General features: G+C 49.0%; 1 protein-coding gene across 3 annotated transcripts in view; it reads right to left on the bottom strand.

Moving 5' to 3' along the window:
- Positions 1-5003: 5003 nt before the first annotated feature.
- EGFR (epidermal growth factor receptor) overlaps positions 5004-20775 on the bottom strand; it is a 190633-nt gene continuing 174861 nt past the window's right edge. For 2 of the 3 annotated variants that reach the window (XM_060020118.1, XM_060020115.1), the window contains exons 22-28: positions 19890-19965; positions 16724-16870; positions 15232-15329; positions 13606-13773; positions 13160-13207; positions 12370-12475; positions 5004-11736 (exon numbers count right to left, since the gene is read on the bottom strand). In XM_060020118.1, the coding sequence (XP_059876101.1) occupies positions 11375-11736; positions 12370-12475; positions 13160-13207; positions 13606-13773; positions 15232-15329; positions 16724-16870; positions 19890-19965 (1005 nt within the window). In that variant the 3' untranslated portion in view covers positions 5004-11374. The remainder of the gene's footprint in view (positions 11737-12369; positions 12476-13159; positions 13208-13605; positions 13774-15231; positions 15330-16723; positions 16871-19889; positions 19966-20775) is intronic. The other variant, XM_060020116.1, reaches the window with a different exon arrangement.

Raw genomic sequence — 20775 nt, 5'->3', positions numbered from 1 at the left:
TGAAACCATTTCCACTAAGAACAGGAACAAGACAAGGTTGCCCACTCTCACCACTGTTATTCAATGTAGTTTTTGAAGTTTTAGCCACAGCAATCAGAGACAAAAAAGAAATAAAAGGAATCCAAATCGGAAAAGAAGAAGTAAAACTGTCATTGTTTGCAGATGACATGATACTATACATAGAGAATCCTAAAGATGCTACCAGAAAACTACTATAGCTAATCCATGTATTTGGTAAAGTTGCAGGATACAAAATTAATGCACAGAAATCTCTTGCATTCCTATACACTAATGGTGAAAAATCTGAAAGAGAAATTAAGGAAACACTCCCATCTGCAATTGCAATAAAAAGAATACCTAGGAATAAACCTACCTAAGGAGACAAAAGACCTGTATGCAGAACACTGTAAGACACTGATGAAAGGGATTAAAGATGATACAAACAGATGGAGACAGACACCATGTTCTTGGATTGGAAGAATCAACATTGTGAAAATGACTATACTACCCAAAGCAATCTACAGATTCAGTGCAATCCCTATCAAACCACCAATGGCATTTTTCACAGAACTAGAACAAAAAATTTCACAAGTTCTATGGAAACACAAAAGACCCCGGATAGCCAAAGCAATCTTGAGAAAGAAAAAAGGAGTTGGAGGAATCAGGCTCCCAGACTTCAGACTATACTACAAAGCTACAGTAATCAAGAAAATATGGTACTGGCATAAAACCAGAAATGCAGATCAATGGAACAGGATAGAAAGCCTAGAGATAAACCCACGCACATATGGTCACCTTATCTTTGATAAAGGAGGCAAGAATATATAATGGAGAAAAGAAGGCCTCTTCAATAAGTGGTGCTTGGAAAACTGGACAGCTACATGTAAAAGAATGAAGTTCTTTAGTCCATCTGGAATTTGAAATAGAGCTCTAATTAATTTTCTAATTAATTTATTTATAATTAAATGTGTAAAAGTTTTCTCCAAAATCATTCATTGGGGAGCCTTTTATTCCTCCACTATCTGGAAATGTCATCACTATCACATGCTATACTTCCATGTACACGTCTGTTTCCAAAAATTCTAATTTTTTTCCTTTAATTATTTCCTGTAGCTACATTGGTCCTATGCAGCTTTAATTATTTCAGTTTTATGTAGTGTATTTTTATATCGTTGATATCACTACCCAATTGTTTTCCAAATGTTCCTGGCTACTGTCATGCGTTTTCTTTTTTGGATTCCAAGTTCTAAAACTTCTGCTTCTCAAAATAATGATGGAAATTTTCAGTTGACTTTATATAATAATTAGGAGAGAATTGGTATTTTTACAAGATTAAGTCCTCTTATCCATGAATACAGTATATCTTTTAAGTCTTCTTTTATGCCTCAGCAAAGTTCTATAGTTTTTGTTTTCATACTGTTCTTGCACATTTAAGTTTATATGCAGCTATTCTGTAGTTTTAGTGCTATTTTAAATGGGATTCTTTTCCATTACATTTTGTCTAATTAATGATTGATGGTATGCAGGATTAGTGACACTTACAGGTGGCCCCCCTACTGAGTTTTCTCATTTTATTAATGTTGGTTAATAATGTTTTCAGCCAGTTGTTTGGGGTCAGCAAACTTCTTCTGTGAAGGGACCGATAGGAAATATTTTTGGCTTTGCTGGTCATAGGAGCCCTGTTGCAGCTACTCAGATCTGCCACTGCAGTGTGGAAGCAGCCGTAGGCAATAAAGGAATAGATGAGACCATGTTCCAATAAAACTTTATTTACAAAAACAGGCTGCTGGCTGGATTTGACTATTGGACATGGGACAGGGTTTGCTGACTATATTCTAAGGATGCAAATATATTGTATATGAATAATATGCTTTTCCTTGTCTCCAAAACAGTGGATTTCAGAAGAGTGTTGAATAATAGGCATGATAAAAGTCACTCTTGTCTTGTTCTTATTTAAGGTGTTGGTATCTCACCATTAAGTTCAATGTTTCTTATTAAATTTTTGGCAGATATCTTTACCCAGTTAAAAGTGTTTTCATCTATTCCTAGGTTACTAAGAGATTTTAACAGCAGTGTAATTGAATTTTAGCAAATGCCATGTCTCTCTTAATAGTCACATTTTCCCTATTATTTCTTCATGAATATAAACAAAATATCTTATAATGAACTGTCCTTGAATTAATGGAAGAAATGATTCCATTTCCTGTATTTCATTAAAGATTTCTATATCTGCATTCATAAATGAAGCCATAATTTTCTTTCTATAATATTTCTTTGATTTTTTAGTACTATTCTAACTTTTGTAGAATGAATTGGGAAACTTCCCATCTTTTTTTATGCTCTGAAATATTTTAAATGATATCAAAGTTAACTATTCTTTGCAGGTTTGCTAGAACACCCAGAAATTATTTGGGTTTAGTGAACTTTTTCAGTGATGGGCTGTGCCGTTTCCATCTCCTCTGTTACTCATTGATCTTTATGAAGCAGGGTCCTCCCAGCACCTCTTTGCCCCCTATGGCTAAAGCCTGTGTGCTGCGTGGGATCCGTTCCACTTAGACTTGCTGTTGTGGAAACTGGTCAGCTGAGTGGACGTGAGAGCAGAAGAAACCCGTCATAGGTTAAAATGTCTCCCCCATTTCTGTTTGAGTTCCGGAATGGTTAAATTATACAATAAGGAAAGACAGAGGAGAAGCAGAAAAGGCAGAAAAGGCAAGCTCTTTAGAGATAAAGTAAGTGGTAAGGAGAGGCCCTGAGCCCCTCCGGAGTAGAAAAGAGGGCGGGTACCCCTCCAACTTCTACTTCCACCCAGAGGGAGCAGGGCTAGATTGTTAAAGGGCATCACTGGTTCAAGGAAAGAAGGGATTTTGCACTTTGGAAAATTCGATGGGCGTTTAAGGCTCCTGGAAACCTTGGGCTTTCCGCTCCCTGCTGAGTTGTCAGGTTGCCTTTGCTGGGGCCACACCAGCTTCAGCTCCGGGTGTTGGGGACCCTGGCTTGTAGTGCTCTCTAGCTCCCTCCCCCTCACCACCCTCGGATCCCTGGATACATCCTTTCCTGGGGGCGGGGTAGGAGGTAGGCAGAGCGCCCCTGCAGCCTGCCCTCTGTCTTCATGCTCAGGTGCTGGTCCCCTAGGAATTCCTTGCCCAAGCGGCCCAGCTGACAGCACCTTATGGTGCAGACCACCTGGAGAGGTGGGGGGCCACCTGCTGTGCGTGGGGCTGAGCCACAGGTGAGACAGCGTGGTTGACGCACGGCTCCCGTCTGTCCTGCTCTGCGACCTGCACGCGTGATGTGCCTTGACGGGACAGCTCTGTGCTTGGGCTCATCGGGGTTGACTTTCAGGCATGGAGTGAAAGATGTATTTTTGTTTTCTTTAGAACCTAGTATCCAGCTTTTCTAGCTCAGTGTCCAGGGCAGGAGGAAGAGGCTGCAGGCAGAAGCCGTGGCGGACCTCAGCGTGGACCTGGCCGTCCTTGCACTGTTGTCTCCCAGGGCGCCGTGCCTGCCTGGTGGGCCGGAGGGCGAGGCTCCTTCAAGGTACACATTTACAAACTACAAATGGATGCCCTCAGGCTCTTTATTATGTTTTGTTTACTGTGTTTTTGAGGCCAGGGCAAAAATTAGATGTGATCTTACGGCTTTTCTACCCAAGTTTTTAAATGTCCTCTCCTGGGTGTGAAGGAAGGAACTGGATGGCCTGGAGGACGAGCCAGGATACGACACAACCTGGAGAACCGGCTCAGGAGGACTTGCCCACGCCCTGAACAAGCGGAAAACCCAGGGAAGAACCGTCTCATCGTTTTCAAACCCTCCTATTCTTGGGAAAGCTTTTCTCTCTCCAGAGAGCTGTGATGACTTTGCCTTTGTGATTCCAAAGGCAGAATCCCTTCAAGCTGAAACCCCATATGCACTGCGCTTCAGCTAGGGTTCCGGGGGCGGGGGCGGGGGAGAGCGGGCTGCTGCTGCGTTTGCCCTGAGCAGGATGGAAGCCACGACCTTCCCGTGGGGGTGACATTTCAGGCTCCAGGCAGCCGGGGCCCCAGCACTGTCCCTGTCTGCCTCCCCCTTCTCTCCGTGAGGGTTCAGCCCTGATGGAAGGCTGTGAGCTCTAAGAGGCCCAGGGCACCGAGCACACTAGGGGCTGGGGGCTCGGGAGGCCAGGGAGGCCTGGCGGTCCCACAGCGACCCGGAGAGGTCCCTGGATCCGCTTATGCTTCCGGAACCTGGTTATCCTGCAGTCCTGCTGCCACCTGAGTGACAGATGCCCCTCAGCCTGTGCTGCACGCAGGTGACAAATGATCTCCGGGAAGCACCGCACCAAACAAAGCTGCGCCTCCCCTGGAAGTGACGGGCGCCTACGCGGCCAGCATCAGGGAGGTTGTGACACGGGGAGCCTGGGCGGTGGCCTCGGGAGGGTGGCACGGCTCCGGGTGACTGCGCCCCCTGCCTGGGCGCTCCCTCCCACCACCCGCTGCCCCTTACGGCCAGTTCAGATGACCGACCCCCTCCGGTTCCCTGAGCCGCTCAAGGATTTAACCTCAACACAGCATCTTCCCTCAGCGCTGCTGGTTTCCTCCACGGGCGAGTGAGGAAATGGCGCAGGGTGGGCAGGCAGGTCTTCCCCGTGGTACGGGGGGCGATGGGGAGAGAGTTGGAGCAGCTGGGCCCGACGCCCGAGCACAGGGTTGTGGTTTGTGAACGTCTCTGACTTTCAGTGTTTATTACGGAGCAGAATCGCAACAACAAACTTCTGGTGTCCCGAGGAAACACAACCTTGCTACAGACTCATCTCTTCCGCAAGGAGGCCTCTCTCTTGGAGGAGATCTGGGAAGGGGAGATCTTGGGAGGTGTGCCCTGCACGACACGGCATTGAGACGGCTCCACTCGCTGAAGCGTATCAGGCCCTACGGTGTAGACGGCGGGAGCGGGAAGCCTGGGGAGCAGAGGGCATACGGTAACTCTCCATAATTTCTCCTCGGTTTTGCAGTTGTTGAAACTCAAACTGCTCTAAAAATAAAGTTTATTAATGAACGTTAAAAAGTTGTCAGGAAAGAGCATCTACAGTAGGTCAGATATGATTAATAACTAATATCAACACTGCATTAACAGGAATGCAATATTATTTTTTATAAGGTAAGTATGAGTAACGAACAATGAATAGTATACATCTAATTTTTTAATACTCCATATACAATCAACATGTTTTGATCAACAGTGTAAACCATATAAAAGAAAACCTTGCTTTCCATTTGTACAAATATTGCTTTCATCATAGCAAAACTTTACAATGTTAAAACGTACCATAGATAGAGGCTATAAAAAGTATTGCTTGTTTCAAAATGAAGTTATTGGTGTCTGAGGCTAATCAGTTACATCATCACCTCTACTATCAGTCATCAGATCCATAGCATGTCTTTGTTTCCAAGAGTGTATATTAGACAGCAAGATTACTCTGTAGCCAAATTAAGTCAAAAGGGTTTCTGTTTTTAAAAAAATAAATAAGTAAACGCACCTAAAAGTGTGTAGTTTTATCTACCAGGTGATAGGGTGGGGATTTTTAGTACTTCTGCTGGCAATTCAGATGGGAATGTGTAATCTCGGAAGGCATATTGTGCTTGTGGAAGAGAAAACAGTACTAATTGCTTCAGATTTTATCCCAGATGTAATATAGAAAAAAAATGTAAGACGTGTTTCTTAAAGCAAGCATCCTCTCATTGGCTCTGGTTTTTACCAACGCCATCCAACTACTCATGCAGTCTCCTTGCCGGCTCCCTCTGTGGCTAACTGCTTCCCTTCTCCCTGGGCAATAAAGGATGCACAGCGGCTCCAGGCAGGGCAGCCAGCTGGTTGCACAAGCAGCAAGGATGCTCACGATCAGTCCACTTTCAATGGAAGACATGGAAAAAAGGGGTCTGTTCTGTATTTCCTTTTGGCCCTCTCCCCTCTAGTGCTTGGGCACGTGCCCTGGACCCTCCCCGTCCAGCCAGGTTCCTGACGCTCAGCGAGTGATGCTGGGTTTTTTAAAAACTTAATTAATTTAATTAATTTATTTTTGGCCGTGTTGGGTCTTCGTTGCTGCGCACAGGCTTTCTCTAGTTGTGGCGAGCGGGGGCTACTCTTCGTTGCGGTGCAGAGGTTTCTCATTGCGGTGGCTTCTCTTGTTGCCCAGCAGGGGCTCTAGGCTCACAGGCTCAGTAGTCGTGGCTCGTGGGCTCTAGAGCACAGGCTCAGTAGTTGTGGCGCATGGGCTTAGGTGTTCTGTGGTATGTGGGATCTTCCCAGACCAGGGCTGGAACCCATGCCCCCTGCATTGGCAGGTGGATTCTTAACCACTGCACCATGCTGGGGTGTTTGTGCTTGGGACTTCTCTCAGTCCTCAGGTGTCTACAACTGCAGAATCTGCCTGCGAGTCCACACACCTGTGGCTAATCCCTAGGCAGGTGGTTCTCAGCCTTAGCTGCACATCAGAATGATTTTAGGAGTTTTACAAAGTATAGATCCTGGGTTTCGCTGGCCTGAGGCACGGCTGGGCCTCAAGATTTCAAGAGCTCCCCCCTCGATTTCACTGTGCAGCCGGTGTTGAGAACCCCATCCCTAGGGTGTGGGAACGGCTTAGTTTGGAAGACCTTTGGTGGCATTCATCAAACATGCTAAACATTATTAGGGCTCTGCTGGTATCTCTTGTCTATATTGTAATTGCATATCAATGGTAAATACAAAAATAAAATCCTTTGCATCAAAGTCAGATTGGGATAGAGAAACCAACAAAGTGCTCCGCTATTGTTTTTCGCACATTTACAGGGTCCCGTTGGCAGATGGGTGGAGCACGGCATGCAGCTGAAGTTGTGTATTAGTCGTAACAGTGATTCTTTCCCACTGAATTGCCCCAGAGTCAAATGAACCTGCTTCAGACCAAGAAACTAAATGTGCTTTCCACCTTTTTCTCACTTTATAGATATAAAAACGAGTCTCCTCTTCATCAGGACAACGACCTAGCCTAGCTCTGCAATGATGTTGTGCCTTTTTATGAGAGAGAAGAGAATTTCCTCTTGTTTCAGTCAAATCCCTTTAAACAAAAATTTCCGTTTCAAATTTTGATTCTCTTGCAGTCTTTCTAAGGTAAGCTATTTCTTTTAGTAGAAAAGTGAGTTTTCCTATAAATACACCTTACAAAGTTCAGTGCTGAAAAAAGTTACAAAAATAGGCTTACGTTTAAAAATCTTGTTGGAATGTGTCTTTAATAGTAAAAAATCTGTGCTCCTGATGCAGCCGGTGTGATTGGTGACAGAGGTAGGGGTTTCTATTCACTAAGGTTTTACAGCCCCAGCAAAGAAAAAACACAGATCATTATGTTGTAATAATGTGCTCGTCACCAGGAAAGAAATGCAGAGTAGATGTTAAGGGCAAGTTCAACAGCTGTTGCTTTGGGTGAGCAGCTCATTCCCTGCAGCAGGAGATGGATTTTTCTAATACTTCTTAGGAAATGAAACTGTCCAGGGCTTTCTCAAGGCTCAGATTTGGGTATCTGCCACTTTCAGGATCAGTTAGCTGCTGGTGACAAGGAATTAGAGGCTTCTGGAATGGCCACCAGTGGCTGAGTCTCCAGGCACACCAGGGACTGTGGGCTCGTTCTGGCCCTGCCTCAGGAATCTCTTCCACACACACAGTTTCTCTGATTCTGCCCTGACTTGGGGGCACGGTGTAGATGCCTAGGCTTGTACAAGGGAAGGTGACTTTAGAGATGAGGGTTTCAACTCTGGTTGCCCATTACAGTCACATGGGGAGCCCGTAGAATTCCCATTCACTTGGTCCTTTTGAGCTCACAGGGGGTCCTGGTGGGCAGCAAGGGTGAGAACCGTGGCACTGAAAGCGAGCAGCTGCATCCTATACGCTGAGCACGCCACGAGCGGGAGGCCGCCGGCCCAGGGCTGAGTCTCCCCTGCAGAGCCTTTCCTTAGCACGGCTGCTTCCCAAACTCTGGTGCTCATTAGAGTCACCTGGGGGAGCTCTGAAACTCCCTGGGCCCAGGCTGCCCTGAGGCAAATTCAGACCCTTTTTCGTTGGGACCCAGGAGACTCCCAAGGGCAGCCAGCCTGAGAACCACGACCTTTGTGCTTCTGCAATTCATGGTTCACGTCTGTCTGCAGTGGGGGCGGGGGAGGACTAAAGCTCAAAATGAAGAACTTTCAACAAATACCTAAGCCTTAGTGTCAGCTGGAATGCAACCTGCTGTCTCCACCACTGTGCCCCTAGCTGTAGAATCAGTGACAACTCGGACCAGAGCAAACCTAGAGTTTGGAAGATTCGCCTGTCTTCCTGAGGTGACAGAACAATTTTTCGTAGCGTGTGACAACAGGGACTCCTTAAAGATTATGTGAGAAGATGTGTGTCAGGCCCACTGGACAGCTGACCCTGGAATGACTCAGGCTGGGGTGCTGACCCTTCTGAGCAGTGGACCCGCCAGTAACTTTAGCAAGTCGGCGCTCTGCAGCCTCCGGTTCTTTATGTGAGGATTCAGCCAGCTGGGGCTCGCGTAGAACTGCCACGTTCACTAGGGAAAGAATCCACGCCTCAAGAGACCCGCACCCATGCTGTTCAAGGTCAGCTGTAAATGTTAGCCTCCGACTCTTACTTCCCCCTGACCTGTGTCCAAAGGCCTGGTCTGGAGCTGAGCCGTGGGGAAGGGTTCCAGGGATGGCTGGGGAGGAAACAGAAGACAGGCTCTCTGTGGGACCTCGGGGCCTCGTGTCAACTAGGAGGAACCAAAGGGGTGAGCGTTAAGCCCTGAGGTCTGGCCAGTCAGAGCCACGATGTGGGAATCCTGGAGCCCTGGGAGCCCCCCTCCTGACCTCCCAGGGACCCCCGGACTGGACTCAGGCTCTCTTGGGCTCTGAAGCATCTACAGGCCCCCCTGCACCTCCTTGGACAGACATAGTGAGACCATTCTAGGAAACAATCTTTAAGAGAATTTAGCAACTACATTTTATGCAGGAAAACTGAAATACAAAGAAGAAAAAAGCTGAATAGTTCCCGCTGTTTTATTATGTTATAGTAAAGTATTTCAAATTACAAAAATACTAGGGTTTTAGCGCTACAGTTGGACCAGCACCCTGTGGTCCTCCCTCACCATCTGTTTCCTGACAAGTAAGTGACAGCAGAATGTGAATCGTTGTGTTTCTCAGGGCTGGATAAGTCGTGGGCTAAAGTATTTATGTTCTGAGGTGAATAAATAATGAAAGTGGTTTACTGACAAGGACATAAAATTTCAGATTCTTAAGAGGTGTTGTTTAATCTTTCCTCAAATCATTTTCAAATCCCCCGTGGGGACGGACCCGAAGGGCCCCTGGGGAATGTAACTCCCAGGCCGGAAGGGGCAGTGGGCCTGTAGACCGGCTGCACGAGTGGTTCCTGCGGCAGATGCCTCCGTGGTTGAGGCTCCCTCTGCTGGGAACGCACTTTCCATTTTCCAGTGGCTGACGCCCTGGGGGGGTCTTTTAACCCAACTCCACCACGGCTCCTCCAGGACCCGGTCCCCCTTACTCCCTGCTTTGTGCTGTCACGGTGCTGGGCTGACATGTCACGTCTGGCATGTGTCATATCGTTTTAAGGCTGGCGTTTGTGAGTCAGTTTTCTTCGCTAAATTGTGAATTTCGTGGACTCACGGATTATGTTTTGTTTATCTTCAGTACCTATGCCAGGCTGGTAAGGTGTTCAAGGGTATTTGGAACACGATGTGATGGAATTGAATTGAATATAGTTTATATTTCCACTGAGACAAGATAAAATACTTTGGTAACAAAACTGGGGCCCTGATCCATCTGAGTCAATAAATAACTTAAAAGCTAAAGGAAAATCGTGTATGTGGGATGTGGGATGGGCGGCTGAAAATACTGTCTGAAACACTTCTTCCTGGCTGAGGTGGGTGTTGACTAAGAGTGTTTATAACACTGTCTACCAAGAAGGGTGTTAACAGTCAGGGTGCGGGGACACGGGTGAGAAAATGCTGGTGTCCTAAGCAGCAGGTCCTCCAATTACAGGGAGTTATTTTAAGGGGAAATTGTTTTCTTCTTCTCACATGCCTATAGATGCTATGAAGGCAGTATCATCAAATTAAATTTCATATTTACCGCTTGAATTCCACACGACACAAACTGCTGTCTCTATTCTAAAGCGTGCCAGTGGTGGTGAGGGCGAGACATTTCCGAGAGCTGCCCCAGAGCCTGGACCCTTCAGCTTACCAAGGGAAGGAGGAGCTTCGGGGCCGCTTGCCAGTGAGGGGCAAAGTACCCTTGGAGGAAAAAAGCCTGGAAGTGAAATAAAAAGAAAACTATCTTCCGTGAGTAGCTTGAACAAATTTTTTTTTTTTTTTGTCGGGGGGAGCTAGAAGTTGTAAGAGCAGCTTCGTTCTTGCAGTCTCCCGATACATGCCTGTCCCCTGACCCCCAAAGGACCTGATGTGTTTCCTCTGAGACTCACATCTGGGGGATTGGTCCCCTTTTGCACTGTCATTCCATCTCAATTAAAGGCAACTGGTCTGAATGCTGACGAATGAAATATGAGCCGGTCTTGGTTACCGTCCCCTCCTGCTGACAGGGAAAGCATGCTGAATTTCACCGCAGTGGAATGGAAAAGAAACAAATCTGATACTTGTAGTTAGAAAACACGGGTCAACCAATGGAGAGTTACGTACCATGGAGACATTCATATAAAAGTAAGTCTGAGGAAGAATTCTACCCCCTCTGTTTCTTCCTTGCCCAGGAAGAGTTCCAAGTGGCTTATCCTCTTGCACCTGCCGTGATTTGATATAGTACCAATCGGGCCTGCTTAGGATCCAGAGGACTGGTTCGTTATTCAACTGTCTTGCAGTGGAAGAGTCTCCAAGCGGAGCCAATGGAATCAAGTGTTAGCTGGAAGGCTGACCCTTGCTTCTCGGTCACAGGTGGGCCTGGGTCAACTCAGTGCCACAGGTGCTACGAGCAAGACTGTCCCTCATTGGACAAGCCCATTGAGAGCAAAATCAATGACAAAACCCCAGAGGTCCCCAAGCAATAAAACTCCTTAAACATATTTAGTGTTTTTCAAATATACCTCATTGAAAGGTGAACTTCTGCCCAAATGGACATTCTTTCTGGATGCCTTTTGTGGAAGCCTCACAGTCTGAAGACAAAGGAACGTCCCTCCAGCTCCCCTAAGTGCATCCGAGTCGGGGGCACTTGTTGGCTGAAAGATGGGCTGATCACGGCAGATGCGGCCAAACCAGTCCATGGGTCCAAGAGTTAATGTGAGTATGGCTGACGGGACTGAGTAGCTGCCGTGGCTTGGTCCTGGGGAATGAAGGGGCTGGACTTTTTAGGGCTGAGGCCGTCCTCCATGGTCAGGCCCCGGTAAGGTCGCTGCCCGCTGGTGCTACCCTTAGGTATTCTGCATTTTCAGCGGCAGAACCCTTAAAGATGCCATTTGACTTGGCTTCCTTGGGAAGGAAGGCCTGCTGGTAGTCAGGGTTGTCCAGGTTAATTTGGTGACCGCCTTTCTGTGCCCAGAGGGCAGGGCCATCGAGCACACCGTTGCTGCAGGCGGGATGGGTGGTGTTGAGATACTCAGGGCTGTCCACGGCATTGCTGTGGGAATTCTGGTAGTGAGGGTCTCTGCCTGGAGCCGGGTTTAGAGGCTGATTGTGATAGACGGGGTTCTGGACAGAGCCCGCGGGCCTTTTGGGAATAGACTGGTTTACGTATTCTGAAATTGAAAAGAAATCAGACGTAATCAGCAAAGCATCATCCTAAGCAGGATTCCACGGCTCATTCTGAAGCCGTGAATATTCAGTGAGGCAACGGGTGACAGAAGCAGGGAAGCCTGGGGAGACGACTCTCTGGCTAAAATAAATTGCGCTGTTTTCTGTCCTTCTCAAAGCAATGGGCACGTTTATCGTTTGCCAATTTAAAGTCCTCAGAGGACAGCCTCCCTTGAGGGGTGTGTGTGTGTGTGTGTGTGTGTGTGTGGGGATAAAGCTTAGATTAGGGAAATACATGTTTCACAGGCCAAGAATGGAGCCAGCAGAGAGAACAGAGATCAAATGTGTCACACACACACCCACACATGCTCACACACTGACACATGTATATCTCTGCTGTTTGCTTCAATTCTAGAAAATGTGCAGATTCATTCTATAGACAGCCTGGACATGCCTTGAGCCCCTCAGAGACCCGTGCACACGCCCAGCGGTTTCTGTCGATCGGCCTCTTCCTCCATCCATCGTGTCTGCACGCGTGCCATGGGCCCCACCTCCGGACCAGCTCGAAAGCAGCAGCTGGCCGGGGCACTGGGGATGGGGGCTCAGGGGCATGGCTGCTTCCAGAGTGAGGCACTCACCGGGTGCTGGAAGGAAGGCGTCATCTATGCTGTCCTCGGTCAAGGTGCCAGTGGGGTCTGAGCTGTACCGCTGCAAGAAGCTATCTTCCTGGAGGGGATAGCTCTGCTGGGGAGGAGATGAGGCAAGGTTACTCCAGCCAGTGCCGCTCACTTCGGCGGGGGGGTATCAGGATCACCTGACAGCCCGTTCACCTGCAGATAATGATTCAGCAGGTCTAGGAGAGGACCCGCACCACCCACAGGCGGCCCACAGACCCCAGGGCAAGTGGCACGGCCCTGGCCGGGGCTGTCCAGCAGGGCTTTCTGCAATGACAGACATGTTCCGTAGTCTGTGCTCGTCCACGCGGTAGCTACTAACCACATGTGTGAGGAACTGAATTTCAAATTGTAACTTAAGCAGCCACATGTGGCTGGTGGCTGCTACACTGGTGAGTGTGGGTCTAATCAAGGCTTCACACACCAAGCAACAGCATCACCTGCAAGGTGGGCTCACATACAGACGGCCAGGCCCCTCCCCGCAGATCCTGAGTCAGCAGGTGCGGGGTGCTGGCCCGACCGTTCGCATCTCTAACAACTGCCAGGTCCATGACCTGCACGACGCGCTGTCCTTCAACTCTATCTTCAATAGCATTTTGATAAGTGATAGCTAATTGCTGGCCTTAGGGTAGGGATCAAACAACACAGGAAGGAAAATCCCAGCTTTCTGAGTTAGGGTGGGCATTTCTTATGTCTAATAGAGCCATGGTACAGAGCTGTTATTTAATTCTGCTTTACAGGAGTTGATACCTACCCCGTTTCGATCACCGCAAGCCACAGTGGGTGTGTTGCTGGTGGAGCTCTGAAAAAGAATCACAGCTGTTTACGGTGCACGTGGACGCTCGCCCATCCCCACTGAGAGCAGGACAGCGGGGGGGGGGGGGGGGGGGGGGGGGGCTCCGGGAGTGGGCGCGGTTAAAGGGGCTTGATTCCGTCTTGACTCGTTAGCTTTAGAAAAACTAGATTTAGTTCTGACTTAACGCTGTTCCTTAGTGGACCAGAAGAGGGTATGACCCAGTTGTTGCAATGCAGTAAGATAATTAATACACTGAATTGCTTCATTCTGATTTTGCCTTTACCGTCTGGTTAACGTCTACTTCTTTGTCTCTGCGTGAGTTCCACAAGACGGGTATCATTTTTTGCTAAAACTCAACCTGTTCAAACCAGGAGGCAGAGCTTGAACAAGAGTGACTTTGGTACCAGAGAACTGAGGAGGGGCGTCCGGGAGCTGGCGGGGCTGTGGAAGAAGCCCTGCTGGGGGATGAGGTACTCGTCCGCATCCACGACATCTTGCATGTCCTCTTCGTCCATCAGGGCGCGGTAGAAGTTGGAGTCCGTGGGGCTTGGCAAATGCATCCTCTCGTCCCCCTGGCACAGAGATTGTGAGACCATTAGAAAGGTCCAGAGAGCCGCTGTTCCACCCACTGGCTGTCGAGGCGGGTCTGCTGTCAGCAGGTGGCTTGTGTGTTTGCCAATTTAGTTCTAATACACTCGTCCCCCCTCCCCCTGCCTGGGTCTGTGAAGTACAGCTCCTCCTTCCATGTCCCCAGACCTGGAACTAAGACACTGAAAATTCCCTGATGTCTCAAAGTCCTCAAAGGAAATGCAGACAGCTCAGGAGGAAAAAGGAAGGGCCAAAGCCACAGCATTCAGAGTGCTGTGCTGTGTACAATGAGAAATACACATCTGGTCGTCTTCCCTGCTCCTGGCACAGAGCTCCTAAACCCCTGGAATTCCCTATGTGTCTCTTACATTAACCAGGAGACTTCTGGAAGCACCTAAAGATGGGGGCTGGTGGCCAGTGGAGACAACCATGTGATCACACGCAACTTTCAGTCTCGCCCCTGACCTCCAGGGAGCGCAGGGGGACTAGGGGTCGAAGCTACTGCCAATGACCTGTGATTTAATCAGGCCTATGTAATGAAGCCTCCATAAAACCCTGAAAGGACGGGGTTCAGAGGTTCGGGGTGAACCGCTGGGGAGCTGGGGAGAGTGGTGCACCCAGACAGCACGGAAGCTGCGCCCTTCCCCCACGCCTTGCCCCTTGCATCTCTTCTGTCTGGCTGTTCCTGAGTTATACCCTTCTAGAGTAAACCAGTGATCCAGTAAGTAAAAAGATTTTCTGAGTTCTGAGAGCCACTCTAGCAAATTAATGGAACCCAAGGAGGGGGTTGTGGGAACCTTCTGCCAGATGGTCAGATGCCCAGGTGACAGCCTGGACTTGGGACGGGCATGTGACCTGGGGGGAGGGGAAGTGGCCCTGGAGGACTGTGGGATCTGACGCTGTCTCCAGGTGGACAGTGTCAGATCGAGCTGAACTGAAGGACACCAGCTGGTGCTGGAGAACTGCTTGCTTGGTGGTGTGGGGTCTCTCCCCTCCAACACACACACCCTGCGATTGCTGAGCAGAACCTTGAGGCGTTTTGCAAAGTGTTTTGCATGTATTATTTCACTGAATCTTTAAAGCAGCTCTGCGAGCTTAGTTTCGTTAACCTAACGTTGTAAGTACAGAGTCAGGGATCTGAAGCCCCAGGTTTGCCCGACACCAAAGCCCTGGTCCTCCAGGAGAGCAACATAAGGCTTTGGCTAAGGGGACCATGATATGAGCTGAGTGTGAGGGGCTCACAGGGGTGGCAGATGGAGCTGGGGGCCCCACGGCGCACTCCACTTAGTCCACAGCTTGGGCTGCGCTTGTCCTAATGCACTGAGGATTAATGGTGTGACCTGCGAGACGGGGAGGCTGTGTCGGCACCGGACGGAGCACAGTGACATTTGATGCATATTAGACGGATTTTCCCAGTGGGTGTGCAGACTGGGATCTGGTACCTGGATGACAAGGTAGCGCTGGGGGTCTCGGGCCATTTTGGAGAATTCAATGATCAACTCACGGAACTTTGGGCGACTATCTGCATCGATCATCCAGCCTGGGGAAGGAAGGAGGAAAGTCAGTGCAATTAGAGCCCTGAAAGAAGTGATAAAGATGGCATCGCTGAGAGAACGCACTTACGGTGAGATTCTTTTAGACAAATAAACGAGGACGAAACCTAATCTGTGACAGGTTTTTCAGTCTTGGCAAACCAGCACTGATTACTGTTTAAAGACCATGATGCCATCACATATCGGAGTCAGAATGACAACAACATGCTCTAAGTTCCTGCACCTCCCCTTCCAAGGGCCAGCATTCTGGTGTCATCACCTTAAGTGACTGCAGGATATGCACTGCTTTCTGTGAACCGCTCGGACTGGAGGGTGCCCTGAGTCCAGGTCTCTCGGTGAAGCCCTCCCTTGACCTTCACCCTCATCCATGTTCACTCAGCAGTCTAGTAAGCTGGAAACCAGATTCGGTTTAGGGAAAATTAGGGACTTTCTTAAGAACCTCGGCGTCTGGGAATTCCACACCCTGGTGCTTTCACTGTATCACACACTGAAGCAATCACATGTGCACGTGACAGGGGGTGCTTCGGTGCCTTCCACGGTGGGGATACTTCTGTCAGCCGTGCCAGTGCATTTGAGTACACGATGATCCAAGTCTAGATTAAACATGCTGGAGGAACAGCTATCGACTGCAAATCCTCCTGATTCCTGAGGGTTATTTATTTTCTATCAGCAGGACGTCAAGCTATTCTGGGCCAGACTGCTATGTGACCTGACACAAATCATGTAACCTCTCTGGATCCCAGCTTCCGCAACCTAAAGCAAGGACGTTAAAAATGATTAACTCTGTGGTCTAAAGTTCAGAAAGGCTTAATATTTACATTAACTCGATCACATTCCCTGTGCTACCTTCTGTATAAATGCTCATCATGCATGTAACGTGGCCCGCAGAGCCTACTGAATTCGTGATTCTGATGGCGCGGTAGTGTCACCGTCAAGCTACACATTCTTACTTGGATTAAAATGTTTACTTGCTCCCACTGCAGAAGGCCTCACATAAATCCACTGTCTGAAAACGTTTACGTCAAAGCAGGAATGCCGATTCTGTTAACCTCTTGTGGTTACTCATTGTTAGGCATTTAAAAACAGTCTCTCTGGTAACAGGCTTCAAAAAGTGGGGCAGCTTTTTCACTGAGCAACTCAGAGAGAAGAATATTTTGGTGCAATGGCTTATGGGGGACTTGGATTTTACTTGTTTGCTTGTGAACATGGGCAAACGTCAGCTCACAGCGCTCAGTGCGTCAGGTAAGTGCTTCCAGAAGTGTCTGAGGGGGTGTTTACAGATGTGCCTGCCTATGGACCGTGACAGCATGTGTTCAGGGCGTCGAAGGCCTGGGGCGCTTGGCTCGGGGCAGCCCAGGGCCAGGTGCAGCCGGCCACTCACACTTGACCATGATCATGTAGACGTCGATGGTGCAGATGGGCGGCTGAGGCAGGCGTTCTCCCTTCTCCAGGACGGTTGAGATCTCACTCGCGGGGATCCCGTCGTAAGGCTTGGACCCAAAGGTCATCAACTCCCAAACGGTGACTCCTAAGAGGAAGAAGCGTTGCTTTGTGAGTCAATAATAATCACTGCACCTTGTCTTTAGTCATCATTGTTGACATACTGTTTCCAAGGTTTAAAAACCCATGTCTGTGGCCTTGGGCAATTTGCTTGATGCTAGAAGTCTCAGTTCAGCTCCCTGTAAACGGGGGTGATGACAGTGTCTGCCTCATAGGACAGTTGTGAGGACCAAACAAGATAACACAACTGCAGTGTTCAGACGATCCCAGGCAAATAGTAAGCAGCCCATAAATAGTAAACTTTAGTAATAACAGCAAAGGGAATACCACCACTCTGAAACATACGGATTACCGTCTGTGGAGCTGGAGTGCCACACCCAGACATCATCGGCCCCAGGTGACTTACCAGCAAGGTTATAAACTGTTTTTAAAGCATAAAAAAATTGGAAGAAACCCCCCCTGTGTTCCTTTTGATAAATATAAAAACCCCATACTTTTAATTTCAACATCCATCCATCGTCATGATTAAAAATGTCAAAGCAGGAGTAATTTTAGAATTGGTGTTTTTTAAGACTGTTCCGAAGTTCTGATGGTCCTTCCATCTCCGTGCCTCCCTTGATGGAATTCTCTGCTCCAGAAACACACAAATGCCGTGGGGAGTATGTCCCCACCTGGACAGCAAGGTGCCACTAGCGATGAGTGCAGTGGGCCTGAGCCTGGGTTCCCAGACCACACAGGGAGGGACCAGACACAGGAACCCGGGGCCTTCCTGGTCTCCAGCTAGTCTAACCCCCCCTTTTCTTGAGACTGGCTTCCAAATGCCTATCACCACGGATCTGCATAGATTTTTCAGAGGTCATTCCAAAACCGAATGACCTGAACTAACACGCAAAATGCAAGGCTGAAGAATGAAGGAAAGCAGTGGTCCAGGGACAAGAAAATAGATTCTTCTGTCCTGCCCACCACGGAGTCAATATGGACTTGATGAAAGAAAGAAAATCTCATGTCCAGATCTTTAAAGTCGATTGGTCCTCCTCTAACTAGGTTTAGACATTGCATTTAAACACACACAATGAATTCCTACGGGAAGGCAGCTTTTCAGGTTTCAGAACAAATGGTGAAAGCGGGCAGTGTGTGTACCCGGTTGTGGGGTATGAGTGGGGCTGGAAGGTGCTATGAATTCTCTCTCTTTTCAACTCCTAAGCGGAACTCATAGGTCCCTAACTGACTAAACTATTTTGCCTCGACTGGAGCCTAGACAGTGGAGTAACAGGATATGTTTTTAGCCTAAAAACTCAGGTTCATGTTGTAACAGGTCTGGTGTACTGCCAGGACAGCAGATTAGAATCACTGACAACATGATTTCCACTGAGACGAAAGACACAGCGCCCCCGTGGTGATGCTGGCTTTCTGATGTCGGTTGTAATCATTCACAGGGATTAAGTCACTGAGTCGGAGAGTTTTCATTTACTGGACAAACGTGGCCCAAGTGCGCGCTGCGAGTGGACACACAGGGCCAGGGGAGAGTGCAGCTGGTAGGCTGGGAAAGGCAGACCACTTCTGATCCTAACTGATCACGGTTAGGGGCTCAGGTTTTATCTGGAACATATGTGGAACACCAAAGAAGGATGTTAAGCAGAGAAGCGAACGTCTAATGTAGTTTAAAAATACATTTTCCTGCTGTTTGGAGAATAGATGAGTGGGTGTAAAACAAGCCCAGAGAAGACCCAGGAGGAGCCCCTCCTTGGTGTCACTGGGGGTGGGGGTGGGGTGGCTTGGGCTGTGACAATGACAATGACAGCTCTGGGCAGGACCACAAATGGGAAAGCGGCATTTCTTCCCATCCCTCTGGGGGAGTAGACATTTCTTGAACATGACTGAAAATAAGGCATCAGAATAGCTTTATTTCCTTATCCGGTTCATTGTGAGCAGCTCAGCTCACAGGTATAAATGAAAATTCACTTATTCATTCACAAAGATCTCCATCTTTGTAAAGCTTACATTATAGCAGAAAAGACAAAGACCCATGCAATTTTTAAAGATGCATTCGGAATATTAGGAAGTTAATAATGCTATGAAAGGAATGCTAAATGGACAATCTCCTGAATGATTTTGTTTTTGTGATAATGGCTAAATTCCTCTTGGAGATTCCTTTCACTATTGCTCTCCCCAAATACACGTTTCCATGGAGGTGGGTGACCCCTTCACCTCTGTTGCGTTCATAGCTGGGATAGGCTGCTGATGCATACATAGTTCAGTGCGGATCAGGTGTTTTGCAACCTTTGGGCTGATTCTGGGTGACAGAGAGGACTGCCTGCAGTAACAGAGGTGGAAGCACCCCAGCACGGCAGCCAGTGGAAATGCCTTCCTGGAAGGCAAGGCCCCTGCGGACTCAGGAAATGCTCTGTACAGAGGACGAGGCGAGAGCGTGACAGGTGTGTCTGAAGACAGGGAAGCCCGTCAGAGGACGGAGCACAGGGCTGCGTGGGCTTTGAAGGAAGAAGAATCAGACCCCGACGAGACGGCCTTCACGAGAGCTGGAAACAGTAACTATTTCCCTTTCCTCACATTTCCCCACAAACACACCCTCACAGTGCATTTCCTGAAGCCATTCTCTCTGATACACAAAGATGACCCCTCACTATATGAAACCAAAACCGCCGCGAGTTAGTCCATCATAAAACCACATTCCTCTACCGGGAAACTCTTCCCCATGAAACCTGATCTGTCATCTCCCTTTGGTTCACTTCAGATTCAGGGCAAGAGGTCACCTTTGGTTTGATTTGGGGGTACAGGCGTCTCCTAGGTTCAAGTTCCTTCCCTCCCGTTACCCGCTCTCCTGACAAGCTCACTGTTCTCTCCAGTGACACTTGGTACGGGAGTTAGACTCAGTCTCCTTTTTCACGTTTTCTAGTACGACAGACAGACAGTGGCGATTATGTGATTGTTAAGTCACCGTCCTGGACGGCAGAGCGCACGACGTGCGTGAACAACACAAGCCAGTGCAGCCCCAGCCCTGCTTCATCAGCCTCGGGATTTCGACTCACCGTAGCTCCAGACGTCACTCTGGTGGGTATAAATTCGGTGTAAAATGGATTCCAAAGCCATCCACTTGATAGGCACCTTGGGAAGATGAGAGAGAAAAGTTAAGAAGACAACAGTGTTGAAAAAAAGGAAATCACACCGGAATAAATTACAAGCAACAAAGGTGAGGACGCCGGGCCGCCCCCAGCCCAGCCCAGGCCCCGTGCACCTTCCCAGCCGGTAGGGAGAGGTTTAGTCTGGTAGAGAACAGGGCCTCTGTCAGGCCCAGAGCTGAGGCCCTTTGGTCCGTGGCTGTTCTGCTGAGCTGGGTGCACGTGCTGGCAGCGGGGGGCCCTGGCTGTGCCCTGCGTCTGTGGCTGTTTGCAGGGCTAGCTGCTTGGAGCCGTGCGGGCCACAGTGAGAGCGAAGACGGGAGCAGCTGAGCCAGGGCGTTCTGGAGGGCCTATCAGGACCCCCGCACCCGTCGCTGCTGGGACAGCCCCCTGGAGAAGCCCCAGGCCCGTCCGAGAGGAAGAAGCCAATGCGGCCGCGGCCAGCGCCCCTCGGGAGCTGCTGGAACAACATGGGGCCCTTTCCGTGCCGCTCTCCCAGCTGTTCTTCTGAGAGGGGCTTTACCCAGGACTGGGAGGTTGACACCTACCCTTGGCTAACGGTCACCTAGCGATGGAGCTGAGCTCACGTGTACCGCCTCCGGCCTCTGGGTGTGTCAGAAACCTCTTTACGCACCTTCCCAGCAAGTCCTGCTCCGCGGGCAGCTCTGGCTGCACGGCCAGAAGAGCCTGGCTGGACCCGGGTGCTGGTGGCAGCTGTGAGCTCACCCAGCAGGCCCCGAGGGTGGCCCCACCCGGGTCAGCCTGCTGGCAGGGCAGTGCTCGCCCTTTACAGGCC

Source organism: Delphinus delphis, chromosome 9 (genome assembly GCF_949987515.2).
Source record: "Delphinus delphis chromosome 9, mDelDel1.2, whole genome shotgun sequence".
Lineage (NCBI taxonomy): Eukaryota > Metazoa > Chordata > Mammalia > Artiodactyla > Delphinidae > Delphinus > Delphinus delphis.
The sequence above is the reverse complement of the archived record's forward strand: the minus strand, read 5'-3'. Positions and strand labels throughout refer to the sequence as shown.